Consider the following 13437-nt stretch of genomic DNA (forward strand, 5'->3'; position numbering starts at 1 on the left):
TCTAGTCCTACTGGGAGAAAGAGGAACAGGTTTCTAGTCCTACTGGGAGAAAGAGGAACAGGTTTCTAGTCCTACTGGGAGAAAGAGGAACAGGGTTTCTAGTCCTACTGGAAGAAAGAGGAACAGGTTTCTAGTCCTACTGGGAGAAAGAGGAACAGGTTTCTAGTCCTACTGGGAGAAAGAGGAACAGGTTTCTAGTCCTACTGGGAGAAAGAGGAACAGGTTTCTAGTCCTACTGGGAGAAAGAGGAACAGGTTTCTAGTCCTACTGGGAGAAAGAGGAACAGGGTTTCTAGTCCTACTGGGAGAAAGAGGAACAGGTTTCTAGTCCTACTGGGAGAAAGAGGAACAGGTTTCTAGTCCTACTGGGAGAAAGAGGAACAGGTTTCTAGTCCTACTGGGAGGAAGCGGAACAGGTTTCTAGTCCTACTGTAGCCGGTCAAGACTTGTTAATGATTTGAAAAGCAGCTGATTTGAGGTAATTGATTTTCCTCACGTAATTAGACACAACATGTCTTAGAATAACCAATCAATGGTGACACTGTGTGTGTACACACACACACACACACACACACACACACACACACACACACACACACACACACACACAACTCTGCTCCTGCTCTTCAGGCCCGTCTCGGCCCGCTGATCCGCCGCCTCCTGTTACTGAACATCAGCTGAGGGTCAAACGCAAACCTGGAGAGAGAGGAGGAGAGGGTTATAGCTGGGTGGTCTGGGGAGAGGAGAACAGAGAGCTGGGTGGTCTGGGGAGAGGAGAACAGAGAGCTGGGTGGTCTGGGGAGAGGAGAGGGTTAGAGCTGGGTGGTCTGGAGAGAGGAGAGGGTTAGAGCTGGGTGGTCTGGAGAGAGGAGAAGGTTAGAGCTGGGTGGTCTGGGGAGAGGAGAACAGAGAGCTGGGTGTCTGGAAAGCTGGGTGGTCTGGGGAGAGGAGAACAGAGAGCTGGGTGGTCTGGGAGAGAGGAGAGGGTTAGAGCTGGGTGGTCTGGAGAGAGAGGAGAGGGTTAGAGCTGGGTGGTCTGGGGAGAGGAGAGGGTTAGAGCTGGGTGGTCTGGGGAGAGGAGAGGGTTATAGCTGGGTGGTCTGGAGAGAGGAGAACAGAGAGCTGGGTGGTCTGGGGAGAGGAGAACAGAGAGCTGGGTGGTCTGGGGAGAGGAGAGGGTTAGAGCTGGGTGGTCTGGAGAGAGGAGAGGGTTAGAGCTGGGTGGTCTGGGGAGAGGAGAGGGTTAGAGCTGGGTGGTCTGGGGAGAGGAGAGGGTTAGAGCTGGGTGGTCTGGGGAGAGGAGAGGGTTATAGCTGGGTGGTCTGGAGAGAGGAGAACAGAGAGCTGGGTGGTCTGGGGAGAGGAGAACAGAGAGCTGGGTGGTCTGGGGAGAGGAGAGGGTTATAGCTGGGTGGTCTGGGGAGAGGAGAACAGAGAGCTGGGTGGTCTGGGGAGAGGAGAGGGTTAGAGCTGGGTGGTCTGGAGAGAGGAGAACAGGGTAGAGCTGGGTGGTCTGGGGAGAGGAGAGGGTTAGAGCTGGGTGGTCTGGGGAGAGGAGAGGGTTAGAGCTGGGTGGTCTGGGGAGAGGAGAGGGTTATAGCTGGGTGGTCTGGAGAGAGGAGAACAGAGAGCTGGGTGGTCTGGGGAGAGGAGAACAGAGAGCTGGGTGGTCTGGGGAGAGGAGAGGGTTAGAGCTGGGTGGTCTGGGGAGAGGAGAAGAGAGCTGGGTGGTGAGAGCTGGGTGGTCTGGGGAGAGGAGAAGGAGAGCTGGGTGGTCTGGAGAGAGGAGAGGGTTAGAGCTGGGTGGTCTGGAGAGAGGAGAGAGAGCTGGGTGGTCTGGGGAGAGGAGAGGGTTAGAGCTGGGTGGTCTGGGGAGAGGAGAGGGTTAGAGCTGGGTGGTCTGGGGAGAGGAGAGGGTTATAGCTGGGTGGTCTGGAGAGAGAAGAACAGAGAGCTGGGTGGTCTGGGGAGAGGAGAGGGTTAGAGCTGGGTGGTCTGGGGAGAGGAGAGGGTTAGAGCTGGGTGGTCTGGGAGAGAGGAGAGGGTTAGAGCTGGGTGGTCTGGGGAGAGGAGAGGGTTAGAGCTGGGTGGTCTGGAGAGAGGAGAGGGTTAGAGCTGGGTGGTCTGGAGAGAGGAGAACAGAGAGCTGGGTGGTCTGGGGAGAGGAGAGGGTTAGAGCTGGGTGGTCTGGGGAGAGGAGAGGGTTAGAGCTGGGTGGTCTGGGGAGAGGAGAGGGTTAGAGCTGGGTGGTCTGGAGAGAGGAGAGGGTTAGAGCTGGGTGGTCTGGGGAGAGGAGAGGGTTATAGCTGGGTGGTCTGGGAGAGAGGAGAACAGAGAGCTGGGTGGTCTGGGGAGAGGAGAGGGTTAGAGCTGGGTGGTCTGGAGAGAGGGAGAGGGTTAGTAGCTGGGTGGTCTGGAGAGAGGAGAACAGAGAGCTGGGTGGTCTGGGGAGAGGAGAGGGTTAGAGCTGGGTGGTCTGGGGAGAGGAGAGGGTTATAGCTGGGTGGTCTGGGGAGAGGAGAACAGAGAGCTGGGTGGTCTGGGGAGAGGAGAGGGTTAGAGCTGGGTGGTCTGGGGAGAGGAGAGGGTTAGAGCTGGGTGGTCTGGAGAGAGGAGAGGGTTAGAGCTGGGTGGTCTGGGGAGAGGAGAGGGTTATAGCTGGGTGGTCTGGGGAGAGGAGAGGGTTAGAGCTGGGTGGTCTGGAGAGAGGAGAACAGAGAGCTGGGTGGTCTGGAGAGAGGAGAACAGAGAGCTGGGTGGTCTGGAGAGAGGAGAGGGTTATAGCTGGGTGGTCTGGAGAGAGGAGAACAGAGAGCTGGGTGGTCTGGGGAGAGGAGAACAGAGAGCTGGGTGGTCTGGGGAGAGGAGAGGGTTAGAGCTGGGTGGTCTGGGGAGAGGAGAGGGTTAGAGCTGGGTGGTCTGGAGAGAGGAGAGGGTTAGAGCTGGGTGGTCTGGGGAGAGGAGAACAGAGAGCTGGGTGGTCTGGAGAGAGGAGAACAGAGAGCTGGGTGGTCTGGAGAGAGGAGAGGGTTATAGCTGGGTGGTCTGGAGAGAGAGGAGAGGGTTATAGCTGGGTGGTCTGGGGAGAGGAGAGGGTTAGAGCTGGGTGGTCTGGAGAGAGGAGAGGGTTAGAGCTGGGTGGTCTGGAGAGAGGAGAACAGAGAGCTGGGTGGTCTGGGGAGAGGAGAGGGTTAGAGCTGGGTGGTCTGGAGAGAGGAGAGGGTTAGAGCTGGGTGGTCTGGGGAGAGGAGAGGGTTATAGCTGGGTGGTCTGGAGAGAGAAGAACAGAGAGCTGGGTGGTCTGGGGAGAGGAGAGGGTTAGAGCTGGGTGGTCTGGGGAGAGGAGAGGGTTAGAGCTGGGTGGTCTGGGGAGAGGAGAGGGTTAGAGCTGGGTGGTCTGGAGAGAGGAGAGGGTTAGAGCTGGGTGGTCTGGAGAGAGGAGAACAGAGAGCTGGGTGGTCTGGGGAGAGGAGAGGGTTAGAGCTGGGTGGTCTGGAGAGAGAGGGTTAGAGCTGGGTGGTCTGGGGAGAGGAGAGGGTTATAGCTGGGTGGTCTGGAGAGAGAAGAACAGAGAGCTGGGTGGTCTGGGGAGAGGAGAGGGTTAGAGCTGGGTGGTCTGGGGAGAGGAGAGGGTTAGAGCTGGGTGGTCTGGGGAGAGGAGAGGGTTAGAGCTGGGTGGTCTGGGGAGAGGAGAGGGTTAGAGCTGGGTGGTCTGGAGAGAGGAGAGGGTTAGAGCTGGGTGGTCTGGAGAGAGGAGAACAGAGAGCTGGGTGGTCTGGGGAGAGGAGAGGGTTAGAGCTGGGTGGTCTGGGGAGAGGAGAGGGTTATAGCTGGGTGGTCTGGGGAGAGGAGAGGGTTAGAGCTGGGTGGTCTGGAGAGAGGAGAGGGTTAGAGCTGGGTGGTCTGGGGAGAGGAGAGGGTTAGAGCTGGGTGGTCTGGGGAGAGGAGAACAGAGAGCTGGGTGGTCTGGAGAGAGGAGAGGGTTAGAGCTGGGTGGTCTGGAGAGAGGAGAGGGTTATAGCTGGGTGGTCTGGAGAGAGGAGAACAGAGAGCTGGGTGGTCTGGGGAGAGGAGAGGGTTAGAGCTGGGTGGTCTGGGGAGAGGAGAGGGTTATAGCTGGGTGGTCTGGGGAGAGGAGAACAGAGAGCTGGGTGGTCTGGGGAGAGGAGAGGGTTATAGCTGGGTGGTCTGGGGAGAGGAGAGGGTTAGAGCTGGGTGGTCTGGAGAGAGGAGAGGGTTATAGCTGGGTGGTCTGGGGAGAGGAGAGGGTTATAGCTGGGTGGTCTGGGGAGAGGAGAGGGTTAGAGCTGGGTGGTCTGGAGAGAGGAGAACAGAGAGCTGGGTGGTCTGGAGAGAGGAGAACAGAGAGCTGGGTGGTCTGGAGAGAGGAGAGGGTTATAGCTGGGTGGTCTGGAGAGAGGAGAACAGAGAGCTGGGTGGTCTGGGGAGAGGAGAGGGTTAGAGCTGGGGAGAGGAGAGGGTTAGAGCTGGGTGGTCTGGAGAGAGGAGAACAGAGAGCTGGGTGGTCTGGGGAGAGGAGAACAGAGAGCTGGGTGGTCTGGGGAGAGGAGAGGGTTATAGCTGGGTGGTCTGGGGAGAGGAGAGGGTTAGAGCTGGGTGGTCTGGAGAGAGGAGAACAGAGAGCTGGGTGGTCTGGAGAGAGGAGAACAGAGAGCTGGGTGGTCTGGAGAGAGGAGAGGGTTAGAGCTGGGTGGTCTGGAGAGAGGAGAGGGTTATAGCTGGGTGGTCTGGGGAGAGGAGAGGGTTAGAGCTGGGTGGTCTGGGGAGAGGAGAGGGTTAGAGCTGGGTGGTCTGGAGAGAGGAGAACAGAGAGCTGGGTGGTCTGGGGAGAGGAGAACAGAGAGCTGGGTGGTCTGGGGAGAGGAGAGGGTTAGAGCTGGGTGGTCTGGAGAGAGGAGAACAGAGAGCTGGGTGGTCTGGGGAGAGGAGAGGGTTATAGCTGGGTGGTCTGGAGAGAGGAGAACAGAGAGCTGGGTGGTCTGGGGAGAGGAGAACAGAGAGCTGGGTGGTCTGGAGAGAGGAGAGGGTTATAGCTGGGTGGTCTGGAGAGAGGAGAGGGTTAGAGCTGGGTGGTCTGGAGAGAGGAGAACAGAGAGCTGGGTGGTCTGGGGAGAGGAGAGGGTTAGAGCTGGGTGGTCTGGGGAGAGGAGAGGGTTAGAGCTGGGTGGTCTGGAGAGAGGAGAACAGAGAGCTGGGTGGTCTGGAGAGAGGAGAGGGTTAGAGCTGGGTGGTCTGGAGAGAGGAGAACAGAGAGCTGGGTGGTCTGGAGAGAGGAGAGGGTTATAGCTGGGTGGTCTGGGGAGAGGAGAACAGAGAGCTGGGTGGTCTGGGGAGAGGAGAACAGAGAGCTGGGTGGTCTGGAGAGAGGAGAGGGTTAGAGCTGGGTGGTCTGGGGAGAGGAGAACAGAGAGCTGGGTGGTCTGGGGAGAGGAGAGGGTTAGAGCTGGGTGGTCTGGGGAGAGGAGAGGGTTAGAGCTGGGTGGTCTGGAGAGAGGAGAGGGTTATAGCTGGGTGGTCTGGAGAGAGGAGAGGGTTATAGCTGGGTGGTCTGGGGAGAGGAGAGGGTTATAGCTGGGTGGTCTGGGGAGAGGAGAGGGTTAGAGCTGGGTGGTCTGGGGAGAGGAGAGGGTTAGAGCTGGGTGGTCTGGGGAGAGGAGAACAGAGAGCTGGGTGGTCTGGGGAGAGGAGAGGGTTAGAGCTGGGTGGTCTGGAGAGAGGAGAGGGTTAGAGCTGGGTGGTCTGGAGAGAGGAGAGGGTTATAGCTGGGTGGTCTGGGGAGAGGAGAACAGAGAGCTGGGTGGTCTGGGGAGAGGAGAGGGTTAGAGCTGGGTGGTCTGGAGAGAGAAGAACAGAGAGCTGGGTGGTCTGGGGAGAGGAGAACAGAGAGCTGGGTGGTCTGGAGCGAGTAGAGGGGTGGTTTAAAGCTGGGTGGTCTGGGGAGAGGATTGGGTTAAACCTGGGTGGTTAGTCAGTGTACCGTGCGTCGTAGACCCCAGGGGTCCTACAGGACTGTCCAGAACAGGACTGCAGCATCATCAGCCTGTGGTTCATCTTCTCCAGAACCTCCTGGTCGATGGTCTTCGCCCGGTTAATGAGCTGGTAGGGGTCTACTGTCATGTTATAGACCTCCACAAACACCTGGTGAACACAGAGAGAGAGAGTTAGTTATTACTAATGACCTGGTAGGAGTCTACTGTCATGTTATACACCTCCACAAACACCTGGTGAACACAGAGAGAGAGAGTTAGTTATTACTAATGACCTGGTAGGAATCTACTGTCATGTTATACACCTGGTGAACACAGAGAGAGAGAGTTAGGGGTCCCCATTCAGACTGGCCACCATGAGAGAGAGAGTTAGGGGTCCCCATTCAGACTGGCCACCATGAGAGAGAGAGTTAGGGGTCCCCATTCAGACTGGCCACCATGAGAGAGAGAGTTAGGGGTCCCCATTCAGACTGGCCACCATGAGAGAGAGAGTTAGGGGTCCCCATTCAGACTGGCCACCATGAGAGAGAGAGTTAGGGGTCCCCATTCAGACTGGCCACCATGAGAGAGAGAGTTAGGGGTCCCCATTCAGACTGGCCACCATGAGAGAGAGAGTTAGGGGTCCCCATTCAGACTGGCCACCATGAGAGAGAGAGTTAGGGGTCCCCATTCAGACTGGCCACCATGAGAGAGAGAGTTAGGGGTCCCCATTCAGACTGGCCACCATGAGAGAGAGAGTTAGGGGTCCCCATTCAGACTGGCCACCATGAGAGAGAGAGTTAGGGGTCCCCATTCAGACTGGCCACCATGAGAGACAGAGTTAGGGGTCCCCATTCAGACTGGCCACCATGAGAGAGAGAGTTAGGGGTCCCCATTCAGACTGGCCACCATGAGAGAGAGAGAGTTAGGGGTCCCCATTCAGACTGGCCACCATGAGAGAGAGAGTTAGGGGTCCCCATTCAGACTGGCCACCATGAGAGAGAGAGTTAGGGGTCCCCATTCAGACTGGCGTCCATGAGAGAGAGAGTTAGGGGTCCCCATTCAGACTGGCCACCATGAGAGAGAGAGTTAGGGGTCCCCATTCAGACTGGCCACCATGAGAGAGAGAGTTAGGGGTCCCCATTCAGACTGGCCACCATGAGAGAGAGAGTTAGGGGTCCCCATTCAGACTGGCGTCCATGAGAGAGAGAGTTAGGGGTCCCCATTCAGACTGGCCACCATGAGAGAGAGAGTTAGGGGTCCCCATTCAGACTGGCCACCATGAGAGAGAGAGTTAGGGGTCCCCATTCAGACTGGCCACCATGAGAGAGAGAGTTAGGGGTCCCCATTCAGACTGGCCACCATGAGAGAGAGAGTTAGGGGTCCCCATTCAGACTGACGTCCATGAGAGAGAGAGTTAGGGGTCCCCATTCAGACTGGTCACCATGAGAGAGAGTTAGGGGTCCCCATTCAGACTGGCGTCCATGAGAGAGAGAGTTAGGGGTCCCCATTCAGACTGGCGTCCATGAGAGAGAGAGTTAGGGGTCCCCATTCAGACTGGCGTCCATGAGAGAGAGAGTTAGGGGTCCCCATTCAGACTGGCGTCCATGAGAGAGAGAGTTAGGGGTCCCCATTCAGACTGGCGTCCATGTTGAGCCTCCCCATAGCAGTAAAGCAGGTCAGTTCATTGTATTTCTACGGGTGAGACAGGTTATCCACCTCCGTAACACACAGAGACGTGGTGACTAAAACGCTTCTCTCACCTCGTTGTCGTCGAACTCGCAGTACTGGATGTCGGCGGAGGGTGCGACGGTACGAACACAGGCGTACGTGTTGTTGAAGGAATCCTCACACACACAGTCGGGGAAACATTCAGAGACCCCGGGACCGAGCAGCGGACAGGCTGGATCAGCCACGTTAGATCCCTCCCCTTCATACTCCACCAGGAAGTCCGTTCTCCACGTCGTGCTGTTCACAGATCCCTCCTGACACAGAGAATACAACACAGTATTCACATTAATACCGGTTAAATACTGATCCTTCCTGATACAGACAGGCTACTAGGCTGCGTTGCGCTAGGCTACTAGGCTGCGTTGCGCTAGGCTACTAGGCTGCGTTGCGCTAGGCTACTAGGCTGCGTTGTGCTAGGCTACGTTGTGCTAGGCTACTAGGCTGCGTTGTGCTAGGCTACTAGGCTGCGTTGTGCTAGGCTACTAGGCTGCGTTGTGCTAGGCTACTAGGCTGCGTTGTGCTAGGCTACTAGGCTGCGTTGTGCTAGGCGGCGTTGTGCTAGGCTACTAGGCTGCGTTGCGCTAGGCTACGAGGCTGCGTTGCGCTAGGCTACGAGGCTGCGTTGCGCTAGGCTACGAGGCTGCGTTGCGCTAGGCTGCGTTGCGCTAGGCTACTAGGCTGCGTTGCGCTAGGCTACTAGGCTGCGTTGCGCTAGGCTACTAGGCTGCGTTGCGCTAGGCTACTAGGCTGCGTTGCGCTAGGCTACGAGGCTGCGTTGCGCTAGGCTACGAGGCTGCGTTGCGCTAGGCTACGTTGCGCTAGGCTGCGTTGCGCTAGGCTACTAGGCTGCGTTGCGCTAGGCTACTAGGCTGCGTTGCGCTAGGCTACGAGGCTGCGTTGCGCTAGGCTACGAGGCTGCGTTGCGCTAGGCTACGAGGCTGCGTTGCGCTAGGCTACTAGGCTGCGTTGCGCTAGGCTACGAGGCTGCGTTGTGCTAGGCTGTGTTGTGCTAGGCTACTAGGCTGCGTTGTACTAGGCTGCTAGGCTGCGTTGTGCTAGGCTGCGTTGTGCTAGGCTGCTAGGCTGCGTTGTGCTAGGCTGCGTTGTGCTAGGCTGCTAGGCTGCGTTGTGCTAGGCTGCGTTGTGCTAGGCTGCGTTGTGCTAGGCTGCGTTGTGCTAGGCTACGTTATGCTAGGCTACTAGGCTGCGTTGTGCTAGGCTACTAGGCTGCGTTGTGCTAGGCTGCGTTGTGCTAGGCTACTAGGCTGCGTTGTGCTAGGCTACTAGGCTGCGTTGTGCTAGGCTACTAGGCTACGTTGTGCGAGGCTACTAGGCGGCGTTGTGCTAGGCTACTAGGCGGCGTTGTGCTAGGCTACTAGGTGGCGTTGTGCTAGGCTACTAGGCTGCGTTGTGCTAGGCGGCGTTGTGCTAGGCTACTAGGCTGCGTTGCGCTAGGCTACTAGGCTGCGTTGCGCTAGGCTACTAGGCTGCGTTGCGCTAGGCTACTAGGCTGCGTTGCTCTAGGCTACTAGGCTGCGTTGCTCTAGGCTACGAGGCTGCGTTGCGCTAGGCTGCGTTGCGCTAGGCTACTAGGCTGCGTTGCGCTAGGCTACTAGGCTGCGTTGCGCTAGGCTACTAGGCTGCGTTGCGCTAGGCTACTAGGCTGCGTTGCGCTAAGCTACGAGGCTGCGTTGCGCTAGGCTACGAGGCTGCGTTGCGCTAGGCTACGAGGCTGCGTTGCGCTAGGCTACGAGGCTGCGTTGCGCTGAGGCTACGTTGCGCTAGGCTGCGTTGCGCTAGGCTACTAGGCTGCGTTGCGCTAGGCTACTAGGCTGCGTTGCGCTAGGCTACGAGGCTGCGTTGCGCTAGGCTACGAGGCTGCGTTGCGCTAGGCTACGAGGCTGCGTTGCGCTAGGCTACTAGGCTGCGTTGCGCTAGGCTACGAGGCTGCGTTGTGCTAGGCTGTGTTGTGCTAGGCTACTAGGCTGCGTTGTGCTAGGCTGCTAGGCTGCGTTGTGCTAGGCTGCGTTGTGCTAGGCTGCTAGGCTGCGTTGTGCTAGGCTGCGTTGTGCTAGGCTGCTAGGCTGCGTTGTGCTAGGCTGCGTTGTGCTAGGCTGCATTGTGCTAGGCTACTAGGCTGCGTTGTGCTAGGCTACGTTGTGCTAGGCTACGTTGTGCTAGGCTACTAGGCTGCGTTGTGCTAGGCTACTAGGCTGCGTTGTGCTAGGCTACTAGGCTGCGTTGTGCTAGGCTACTAGGCTGCATTGTGCTAGGCTACTAGGCTGCATTGTGCTAGGCTACTAGGCTGCGTTGTGCTAGGCTACTAGGCTGCGTTGTGCTAGGCTACATTGTGCTAGGCTACTAGGCGGCGTTGTGCTAGGCTACTAGGGGGCGTTGTGCTAGGCTACTAGGCGGCGTTGTGCTAGGCTACTAGGCGGCGTTGTGCTAGGCTACTAGGCGGCGTTGTGCTAGGCTACTAGGCGGCGTTGTGCTAGGCTACTAGGCGGCGTTGTGCTAGGCTACTAGGCGGCGTTGTGCTAGGCTACTAGGCGGCGTTGTGCTAGGCTACTAGGCGGCGTTGTGCTAGGCTACTAGGCTGCGTTGTGCTAGGCTACTAGGCTGCGTTGTGCTAGGCTACTAGGCTGCGTTGTGCTAGGCTACTAGGCTGCGTTGTGCTAGGCTACTAGGCTGCGTTGTGCTAGGCTACTAGGCTGCGTTGTGCTAGGCTACTAGGCGGCGTTGTGCTAGGCTACTAGGCGTTATATATAGTATAGTGTGTTCTGGCTACTAGGTGGTATATATAGTATAGTGTGTTCTGGCTACTAGGCGGTATATATAGTATAGTGTGTTCTGGCTACTAGGTGGTATATATAGTATAGTGTGTTCTGGCTACTAGGCGGTATATATAGTATAGTGTGTTCTGGCTACTAGGCGTTATATATAGTATAGTGTGTTCTGACTACTAGGCGTTATATATAGTATAGTGTGTTCTGGCTACTAGGCGTTATATATATAGTATAGTGTGTTCTGGCTACTAGGTGGTATATATAGTATAGTGTGTTCTGGCTACTAGGTGGTATATATAGTATAGTGTGTTCTGGCTACTAGGCGTTATATATATAGTATAGTGTGTTCTGGCTACTAGGCGTTATATATAGTATAGTGTGTTCTGGCTACTAGGTGGTATATATAGTATAGTATAGTGTGTTCTGGCTACTAGGCGGTATATATAGTATAGTGTGTTCTGGCTACTAGGTGGTATATATAGTATAGTATAGTGTGTTCTGGCTACTAGGTGGTATATATAGTATAGTGTGTTCTGGCTACTAGGCGGTATATATAGTATAGTGTGTTCTGGCTACTAGGCGGTATATATAGTATAGTGTGTTCTGGCTACTAGGCGGTATATATAGTATAGTGTGTTCTGGCTACTAGGCGGTATATATAGTATAGTGTGTTCTGGCTACTAGGTGGTATATATAGTATAGTGTGTTCTGGCTACTAGGCGGTATATATAGTATAGTGTGTTCTGTATGGGTTCTCACCAGTACAGGCAGGAAGGACATGCCGTCCATGGCGGTCTTGTTGACGTTGTAACCAGCCATGTCCAGGATGGTAGGACCCAGGTCAACGTTCTGGACCGCTAGCCCGGTGGTCTGGTTCGGCTTGATGTTGGGCCCTCGGATCAGCAGAGGAACTCTGATGTCAGACTCATAGAGCTGCCTCTTATCCAGGGGGAGAGAGAACTGACCTGGGGGGAGAGGGAGGAGTCAGCTGTAGGTGTACCTGTACCAGGTGTGCTGTGTACCTGTACCTGGTGTGCTGTGTACCAGGTGTGTTGTGTACCTGTACCTGGTGTGCTGTGTACCAGGTGTGTTGTGTACCTGTACCAGGTGTGTTGTGTACCAGGTGTGTTGTGTACCAGGTGTGTTGTGTACCAGGTGTGTTGTGTACCAGGTGTGCTGTGTACCTGTACCAGGTGTGCTGTGTACCAGGTGTGTTGTGTACCTGTGTGGTATCCGTTGTCTGAGGTAAAGATGATATAAGTGTTCTCCAGTTCACCTCGGACCTCTAACCTCTTCACCACCTTCTCCACCAGGTCATCCACTGACAGCAGAGTACGCCACCTAGTGGGGTGGAGGGCAAACAGGATATTATAACTCATAGAGGATACATTATAACTCATAAAGGATACATTATAACTCATAAAGGACCAGGTCATCCACAGACAGCAGAGTGCGCCACCTAGTGGGGTGGAGGGCAAACAGGATATTATAACTCATAAAGGATACATTATAACTCATAAAGGACCAGGTCATCCACTGACAGCAGAGTGCGCCACCTAGTGGGGTGGAGGGCAAACAGGGGGTACATTATAACTCATAAAGGGTACATTATAACTCATAAAGGACCAGGTCATCCACTGACAGCAGAGTACGCCACCTAGTGGTGTGGAGGGCAAACAGGATATTATAACTCATAAAGGATACATTATAACTCATAAAGGATACATTATAACTCATAAAGGACCAGGTCATCCACAGACAGCAGAGTACGCCACCTAGTGGTGTGGAGGGCAAACAGGATATTATAACTCATAAAGGATAGGGGGGAGAGGAGGGAAGGAGGGAGAAGACAGGGAGGAGAAGACAAGGAGGAGGAGGAAAGAGAAGAGAGGAGGAACAGGAGAGAGAAGACGTGGGAGGAGGAGGAAAGAGAAGACAGGAGGAGAGAGAAGGGAGGGGAGAGAAGACGTGGGAGGAGAGAGAAGACAGAAGGGAGGGGAGAGAAGACGTGGGAGGAGAGAGAGAAGAGGAGGTACCACTAACCGTTTCCTGTAGGCGTCATCCAGTAACTGGATAGAGGAGTTGGTCATGGGAGTCTTGGCCTGTCTCATCAACCAGTGCTTGTCCTGGGAGGAGGTGAGGGTCGTCATGGGAAAGACAGAGCACTTATTAACGGGAAGGTCTCTCTATGGTTTGTTGAGAGGTCAGATGTGGCCATCAGACAGCGGGAAAGGAGAGGAGATACCTCGTCTGAAAGCACTGAAAACCCCTGAGAGGAGCGGGGGGGGGCCTTAGTCCACGTCGACGACATCAGCGCCCGGGAAGCAGCTGTTGCTAGGGGTAACCGCTTTCCTCAAGAGAAGAACGTCTCTGGCGCTTCGAACCAGAAACCTTTCGGTTATTGGCCCTAACGCTAGGCTACACGCCGCCGCTAAAAACGCTAGGCTACACGCCGCCGCTAAAAACGCTAGGCTACACGCCGCCGCTAAAAACGCTAGGCTACACGCCGCCGCTAAAAACGCTAGGCTACACGCCGCCGCTAAAAACGCTAGGCTACACGCCGCCGCTAAAACGCTAGGCTACACGCCGCCGCTAAAAACGCTAGGCTACACGCCGCCGCTAAAACGCTAGGCTACACGCCGCCGCTAAAGCGCTAGGCTACACGCCGCCGCTAAAAACGCTAGGCTACACGCCCCCTAAAACGGCAGAGAGGACGATGGTGGTGGTGGTGGTGGTATGGGTGTGGTGGTGGTATGGGTGTGGGTATGGTGGTGGTATGGGTGTGGTGGTGGTGGTGGTGTGGGTGTGGTGGTGGTGGTGGTATGGGTGTGGTGGTGGTATGGGTGTGGTGGTGGTGTGGGTGTGGTGGTGGTGGTATGGGTGTGGTGGTGGTGGTATGGGTGTGGTGGTGGTGTGGGTGTGGTGGTGGTGTGG

General features: G+C 56.0%; 1 protein-coding gene across 1 annotated transcript; it reads right to left on the reverse strand.

Annotated features, from left to right (window-relative positions):
• Positions 1–288: 288 nt before the first annotated feature.
• Positions 289–12629, reverse strand: LOC106598950 (N-acetylglucosamine-6-sulfatase; the record flags this gene model as incomplete). The annotated part of the gene is given in 6 exon segments (XM_045711341.1): positions 289–695; positions 5998–6158; positions 7750–7971; positions 11263–11468; positions 11726–11844; positions 12547–12629. Coding segments are annotated over 6 exon segments (861 nt in total), but the record flags the coding sequence as incomplete, so codon positions are not given.
• Between the last annotated feature and the right edge of the window lie 808 nt (positions 12630–13437).

The sequence above is a fragment of the Salmo salar genome, unplaced genomic scaffold (assembly GCF_905237065.1).
Source record: "Salmo salar unplaced genomic scaffold, Ssal_v3.1, whole genome shotgun sequence".
NCBI lineage: Eukaryota > Metazoa > Chordata > Actinopteri > Salmoniformes > Salmonidae > Salmo > Salmo salar.